Source organism: Salmo salar, chromosome 14, assembly GCF_965601325.2.
Source record: "Salmo salar chromosome 14, fSalSal1, whole genome shotgun sequence".
In the NCBI taxonomy this organism is placed as follows: Eukaryota; Metazoa; Chordata; class Actinopteri; order Salmoniformes; family Salmonidae; genus Salmo; species Salmo salar.
This window is the reverse complement of record NC_138304.1, coordinates 55,357,501-55,365,332: the sequence shown is the minus strand read 5'-3', so window position 1 is coordinate 55,365,332 and position 7,832 is coordinate 55,357,501. Positions and strand designations below refer to the sequence as shown.

At 41.9% G+C, this 7,832-nt stretch overlaps 1 protein-coding gene across 3 annotated transcripts in view; it reads left to right on the top strand.

Annotated features, from left to right (window-relative positions):
* Window positions 1-296: 296 nt before the first annotated feature.
* The window catches only part of st6galnac3 (ST6 (alpha-N-acetyl-neuraminyl-2,3-beta-galactosyl-1,3)-N-acetylgalactosaminide alpha-2,6-sialyltransferase 3), a 404,784-nt gene continuing 397,248 nt past the window's right edge, over window positions 297-7,832 (top strand). For all 3 annotated transcript variants that reach the window (XM_082961049.1, XM_014140658.3, XM_082961048.1), the window contains exon 1: window positions 297-605. In XM_082961049.1, the coding sequence (XP_082817175.1) occupies window positions 588-605 (18 nt within the window). In that variant the 5' untranslated portion in view covers window positions 297-587. The remainder of the gene's footprint in view (window positions 606-7,832) is intronic.

The window sequence follows — 7,832 nt, the reverse complement described above, 5'->3', positions numbered from 1 at the left end:
TTTTAATGCTACACAGCCTGTGTGATGTGATTCAGAAGTAATTTGGGCAATACCCCCTCCCACCCAAAACTGCAGATAAAACTCTATTAAACGAATACTTCGTGGTTTTTCTAGGTCTCATAAAATTAGAAAAAAAATACCTTCAGTTCAAAGTTTGTCCATCCTATTCTCTTTATATATTATCTTATATGCAGCACAGCAGACCGCTACACAGCGCTGCGGTTGTCTCCATGCATGAAGGAATCAAGAATCAGACACCAGCGGGTCACATGATCACCAGGAGGCGGTGCGATCGCGTCTATCCGCCAGTAGCAGCGCACGTCAATCCAACACTAGAGGCTCCATGGAGAATGCGGAGATAACTCGAATAACGGTACGCTACAATATTTATGTGGGAGAAATTATCTTCGTTTGATTAAACAAAACCGAATATGCGTTGTCGCGCGTATCAATAAACCGCACATAAAACAACAACAACAACAAGAACAACAACAACAAGAAACGGCAGAACAGTGTTTTTTTCGTCTCGCCACGAAATCCCAACAGCTCCAGCCAAGACAGAACCATTGTCTGAATAAACGTTTAGGATGGCCTGGATAGGCAAGGTAAGACGGATTCTCTCGTTAAACAACTGCTAAATTGATCAACAGACGGTATTATTAACTATGATGTTATTCTAAAATGAGGATAAATTGACTGGGAAGTGTGACAGTAGTGATCTGAATATTAGACCTCGCTCTGTATTCTGTTGGACGCTCATGTTCTTCTGTTCGCTGTGTAACTGTTTCCCTTCTCTGCCCTCTTTTTTTTTTTTTTTTTTTTTTGTTGTTGTTGGCTACCAATTGTGGTTGACTGATGGGTTATTAAACGTTCAATCGGTTACAATGTAACTGGAAACATTATTGCAGAGGCCTACAGGATGCAAAGTATCCAACGATAACCTTTGGATCTGGTTTGTATCCACATGGTGGTTCATTTGGATTCCCCTTAGCCTATGTTTAGAGAACAGAGTCTACGATGTGTGCAAATAATTATTTAGTATTGCTTCCATTACCTAAAGTTAAATTGAGTCTCAAATTTATTACCATGACATGGGCCACTGTGGTAAACAATTTGAGCTCGAATTCACGTTTTTAAATAGATTTATCATCAATTGAAATGCCCCGGCAGTGACTCCAAATAACCTATTATATTTGTATTGTCAAACAACTTATTTTTTCTGCCTGAAACTCACATGATAATATAACACACACACACACACACACACACACACACACACACAGTCCGGGTAACCTTTAATGAACTATTTAGCAGTCTTATGGTTGGGGGTAGAAGCTGTCTCGGAGCCTGTTGGTCCGAGAGCCGATGCCAGAAGGTAACAGAGTGAATAGTCTGTGACTTGGATGCCTGGAGTCTTTGGCAATTTTTCATGGCCTTCCTCTGACACTGCCTGGTATAGAGGTCCTGGATGTCAGGGAGCTCGGGCCCCAGTGATGTACTGGGCTGTTCGCACCACCCTCCCTAGCATCTTGAGGTCGAGGGCGGTGCATTTGCCATACCAAGTAATTCAGCCAGTCAAGATGCTCTCGATGGTGTAGCTGTATAACTTTTTTGTGGATCCTAGGGCCCATGCCATATATTTTAAGCTTTCAGAGGGGCACGAGGTGCTGTCGTGCCTTCTTCACGACTGCGTTGGTGTGTGTGGACCATGTTAAGTCCTTAGTGGTGTAGACGCCAAGGAACTTGAAGCTCTCGACCCGCTCCACTACAGCCCTGTCGATGTGGATGGGGGCATGCTCTCTCCTCTTTCTCCTATAATCCACGATAGTTTACTGACATTGAGGGAGAGGTTGTTGTCCTGCCAACACACTGCAAGGTCTCTGGCCTTCTCATCGCTGTCTGTGATCAGGCCTACCACCGCATTGTCGTCTGCAAACTTGATGATGGTGTTGGAGTGCGTGGCTACGCTGTCATGGGTGAGAAGGGGAAGGGGACTAAGCACACGCACCCCTGAGGGTCCCTCCGTGTTGAGGGGTCGGTACCCTCAGCACCCCCTTACTTCCTACGGCTAATGTTGTATTCCTCAACACGAGTATAAAAGGCATTTCACTCGTTTGGGGAGTTCTACATCACTGGGCATCTCTCGGCTGGGTTTCCCTTTGTAATCTGCTATCGTCTGCAAAGCCCTGTCACATTTATTATTTTATTATTTATTTATTTCACCTTTATTTAACCAGGTAGGCTAGTTGAGAACAAGTCCTTTATTTAACCAGGTAGGCTAGTTGAGAACAAGTCCTTTATTTAACCAGGTAGGCTAGTTGAGAACAAGTTCTCAATTACAATTGCGACCTGGCCAAGATAAAGCAAAGCAGTTCCACACATACAACAACACAGAGTTACACACGGAGTAAAACAAACCTACAGTCAATAATACAGTAGAAAAATAAGTCTATATACAATGTGAGCAAATGAGGTGAGATAAGGGAGGTAAAGGCAATAAATAGGTCATGGTGGCGAAGTACATACAATATAGCAATTAAAACACTGGAATGTTAGATTTGCAGTGGAAGAAAGTGCAAAGTAGAAATAGAAATAATGGGGTGCAAAGGAGCTAAATAAATAAATAAATACAGTTGGAGAAGAGGTAGTTGTATGGGCTAAATTATAGATGGGCTATGTACAGGTGCAGTGATCTGTGAGCTGCTCTGAGAGCTGGTGCTTAAAGCTAGTGAGGGAGATAAGTGTTTCCAGTTTCAGAGATTTTTGTAGTTCGTTCCAGTCATTGGCAGCAGAGAACTGGAAGGAAAGGCGGCCAAAGGAGGAATTGGCTTTGGGGATGACCAGTGAAATATACCTGCTGGAGCACGTGCTACAGGTGGGTGCTGCTATGGTGACCAGTGAGCGGAGATAAGGGGGGACTTTACCTAGCAGGGTCTTGTAGATGACCTGGAGCCAGTGGGTTTGGCGACGAGTGTGAAGCGAGGGCCAGCCAACGAGAGCGTACAGGTCGCAGTGGTGGGTAGTATATGGGGCTTTGGTGACAAAACGGATGGCACTGTGATAGACGGCATCCAATTTGCTGAGTAGAGTGTTGGAGGCTATTTTGTAAATGACATCGCCAAAGTCGAGGATGATCGGCAGGATAGTCAGTTTTACGAGGGTATGTTTGGCAGCATGAGTGAAGGATGCTTTTTTTGCGAAATAGGAAGCCGACTAGATTTAACTTTGGATTGGAGATGCTTGATGTGAGTCTGGAAGGAGAGCTTACAGTCTAACCTGACACCTAGGTATTTGTAGTTGTCCACATATTCTAAGTCAGAACCGTCCAGAACCGATGCTGGACGAGCGGGCAGGTGCAGGCAGCGATCGGTTGAAGAGCATGCATTTAGTTTTACTTGTATTTAAGAGCAGTTGGAGGCCACGGAAGGAGAGTTGTATGGCATTGAAGCTCGTCTGGAGGGTTGGGTCCAGTGTCCAAAGAAGGGCCAGAAGTATACAGGATGGTGTCGTCTGCGTAGAGGTGGATCAGAGACTCACCAGCAGCGAGAGCGACATACATACGATGAGCATCAGAGCCGGTGTAATAGGATTCCACCTTCCTCTTATATTGTTCTTTTTAGATTGTTTTAGGTCTGTGTAAGCAGTAGCTCTAGGTGAATTCCATGGAAACAGAATTATGCTTTGACTCAGTTTCTTTTTACTTTAAAATGTATAGTAAGTCAAACAAAAACCATTGATTTCAAAGTTTAACCAACCATGTAACTCTATGCTCAAGGACGACCTTTAACAATTCACACTGAACTAGTATTTTACAAAAAACACATTTAGTGGAAGAACTGTGCAGATGCAAACTTTGGTAACGGAATTACAGTAAAATCTCCCTCAGGTTTTTATGCGATCACGTTTTTCCGAAAACTCTTAAATATCTGCTCTGAATTAAGACACAAAGATTAGAGTTCAGTACAGTGTAGTTCAGTAGAGTATATTACAATATACCGACAGTGTCACCAGCAAAGCACCCCCACACCATCACACCTCCTCCTCCATGCTTCACGGTGGGAACCACACATGCGGCGATCGTCCATTCACCTACTCTGCGTTGGAACCAAAAATCTCACATTTGGACTCATCAGACCAAAGGACAGATTTCCAACGGTCTAATGTCCATTGCTTGTATTTCTTGGCCCAAGCAAGTCTGTTCTTCTTATTGGTGTCCTTTAGTAGTGGTTTCTTTGCAGCAATTCCAGCATGAAGGCCTGATTCACAGAGTCTCCTCTAAACAGTTGATGTTGAGATGTGCCTTGAACTCTGTGAAGCATTTATTTGGGCTGCAATTTCTGAAGCTGGTAACTCTAATGAACTTATCCTCTGCAGTAGAGGTAAATCTTGGTCTTCCTTTCCTGTGGCGGTCCTCATGAGAGCCAGTTTCATCATAGAGCTTGATGGTTTTTGTGACTGCACTTGAAGAAACGTTCAAAGTTTTTGAACATTTCTGCATTAACGTACCTTCATGTCTTAAAGTAATGATGGACTGTCGTTTCTCTTTGCTTATTTGAGCTGTTCTTGACATAATATGGACTTGGTCTTTTACCAAATAGGGCTATCTTCTGTATACCACCCCTACCTTGTCACAACACAACTGATTGGCTCAAACGCATTAAGAAGGAAAGAAATTCCTTCACTTAACAAGGCACACCTGTTAATTGAAATGCATTCCAGGTGACTACCTCATGAAATATATAGATGTACTATTGTAAAGTGGTTGTTCCACTGGATATCATAAGGTGAATGCACCAATTTGTAAGTCGCTCTGGATAAGAGCGTCTGCTAAATGACGTAAATGTAAATGTAAATGTGAATCTGGTTGAGAGAATGCCAAGAGTGTGCAAAGCTGTCATCAAAGCAAAGGGTGGTTACTTTGAAGAAACTCAAATATAAAACATACTTTGATTTGTTTAACATTTTTTTGGTTACTACATGATTCCAAATGTGTTATTTCATAGTTTTGATGTCTTCACTATTATTCAACAATGTAGAAAAACCCTTGAATGAGTAGTTGTGTCCAAACTTTTGACTGGTACTGTACGTCTATGATCGGTTTAAAATTTTGGTCCGGTCCGTCTGTGATGGACGCTAACATCAAGGCCAGGGTGGACTGAATAAATATCAACTGCTTTTTCGGTCGGTGTTCAGTGGGTGAGGATGTTGGATTACAGTAAATGGAAAGAGAGGGGGGCTCATGGGTAGGTGTCAGTAAGAGCTGGGAGACATTAACTGAGGAAAGAGAGAGAGGAAGAGAGAGAGGGAAGAGAGAGGGGGAGGGGCTGCTGAATATAACAGCATGCCAGTGGAAGGGAGGACAGTAGAAAAGGGAAAGTGGATACCTAGTCAGTTGTACAACTGAATGAGTTCGACCGAATAGCAGCAACTGTGGTTTATAATGATTGTGATTTTGTAGCCAATTCAGTCGTAGTAATTCCATTACAGATTTTTAGGTCATTCTGTTAACAATTTGGAAAACATAATTATGTGTTTTGATCACTTAATAATTCATCAACAAAACTGATATCAGTAAAAATCACTCTTAACTAATTGGTAAGGTCTACCACTACTAGTTAACCTCTATGGGCTAGGTGGGACGCTAGCGTGCCACCCGTGGTGCACTTCATCAACAGCAGGTGCATTTCAAGAGCGGCAAATTTGAATCCAAATAAATGTCAAAATTCAAATTTTTCAAACATACAACTATTTTACACCCTTTGAAAGATAAACATCTCCTTAATCTAACCACGTTTTACGATTTCAAAAAGGTTTTACGGCGAAAGCATAAATTTAGAGTATGTTAGGACAGTACATTTACAAGAGTTGTGTGTAATGTTTTGTCAATTCAAAGACAGGGTCACCAAAACCATAAAACCAGCTAAAATGATGCACTAACCTTTTACAATCTCCATCAGATGACACTCCTAGGACATTATGTTAGACAATGCATGCATTTTTAGTTCTATCAAGTTCATATTTATATCCAAAAACAGCGTTTTACTATGGCATTGATGTTGAGGAAATCGTTTCCCTCCAATAACCGGCAGTCAAGTCAGCGTCACAAATTAAATAATTAAAATTAGAAAACATTGGTAAAATATTATATTGTCATTTAAAGAATTATAGATTTACATCTCTTGAACGCAATCAACTTGCCAGATTTAAAAATAACCTTACTGGGAAATCACACTTTGCAATAATCTGAGCACTGCGCCCAGAAAAATACGCGTTGCGATACAGACTAGACGTCATGTTGGGGAGATCTAAAATCGAAAATACTATGTAAATAATCCATTACCTTTGATTCTCTTCATCAGATGTCACTTCCAGGTATCACAGGTCCATAACGAATGTAGTTTTGTTCAAAAAAGCTCATCATTTATGTCCAAAAATCTCCGTCTTGTTAGCACATGATCTAAGCCAGCCGGACTTCTCGTCATGAACGAGGGGAAAAAATATATTTACGTTCGTTCAAACATGTCAAACGTTGTATAGCATAAATCATTAGGGCCTTTTTTAACCAGAACATGAATAATATTCAAGGTGGACGAATGCATACTCTTTTATAACGTATTGGAACGAGGGTACCCAACATGAACTCGCGCGCCAGGTGTCTAATGGGACATCATCGTTCCATGGCTCTTGTTCGGTCAGATCTCCCTCCAGAAGACTCAAAACACTTTGTAAAGGCTGGTGACATCTAGTGGAAGCAATAGGAAGTGCCAAAATATTCCTCAGCCCCTGTGTTTTTCAATGGGATAGGTTTAAAGGTAATACAACACATCAGGTATCCACTTCCTGTCAGAAAATGTCTTAGGGTTTCTCCTGCCAAATGAGTTCTGTTATACTCACAGACACCATTCAAACAGTTTTAGAAACTTTAGAGTGTTTTCTGTCCATATATAATACGTATATGCATATTCTAGTTACTGGGTAGGATTAGTAACCAGATTAAATCGGGTACATTTTTTTTATCCAGACGTGCAAATGCTGCCCCCTAGCCCTAACAGGTTAATGTGAGACTAGTTGGCTACATGTTGACCTTCAATCATCTTAGGCCACTTGCACAATATATACATTTATGGTTAGATTAGAATCGCTGATATAAACATTGGCATGTACAGAGACTTCCAAATACACATCTCCGTCCATGGGAACAGGCCGATTTAGCAAGCTAGTTACTGCAGCACATGAACACCTGCAGACCAGAAACCAAAATTATATTTTGTTTACAATGTGATTTGATTGGTGCGAAGCCAAATCCAAACTGGCCTCCTTTTGGGGGGGGGGGGCGTTTTGCTGCACCAGGACAACCCACAGTTGAGCTCAGGTCAACGCCGATTGACTAATTATTTAATCATTTTTGTATTAAGGGAGGCCAAATGCTTGTTGGCTGTCGATCAATTAAATGCTACGTCAGCAACATGTAATACTCTTTTGGTCCACACAGCATCAGACCCATAGAATACACTTAGAGAGACAGAGGGGCGCTGTTTCCCTCGCTATGATGATTTCTCCGGTGAGATTCAGTCACTTGTGAATTGACGGAAAATGGAGAAACCACTGAGTTCTACGTATGTAGAGTGGTGACTGGACACAGACATAGAGTACATAGAGTGGTGACTGGACACAGACATAGAGTACATAGAGTGGTGACTGGACACAGACATAGAGTACATAGAGTGGTGACTGGACACAGAAATAGAGTACACAGAGTGGTGACTGGACACAGACATAGAGTACGTAGAGTGGTGACTGGACACAGACATAGAGTACGTAGAGTGGTGACT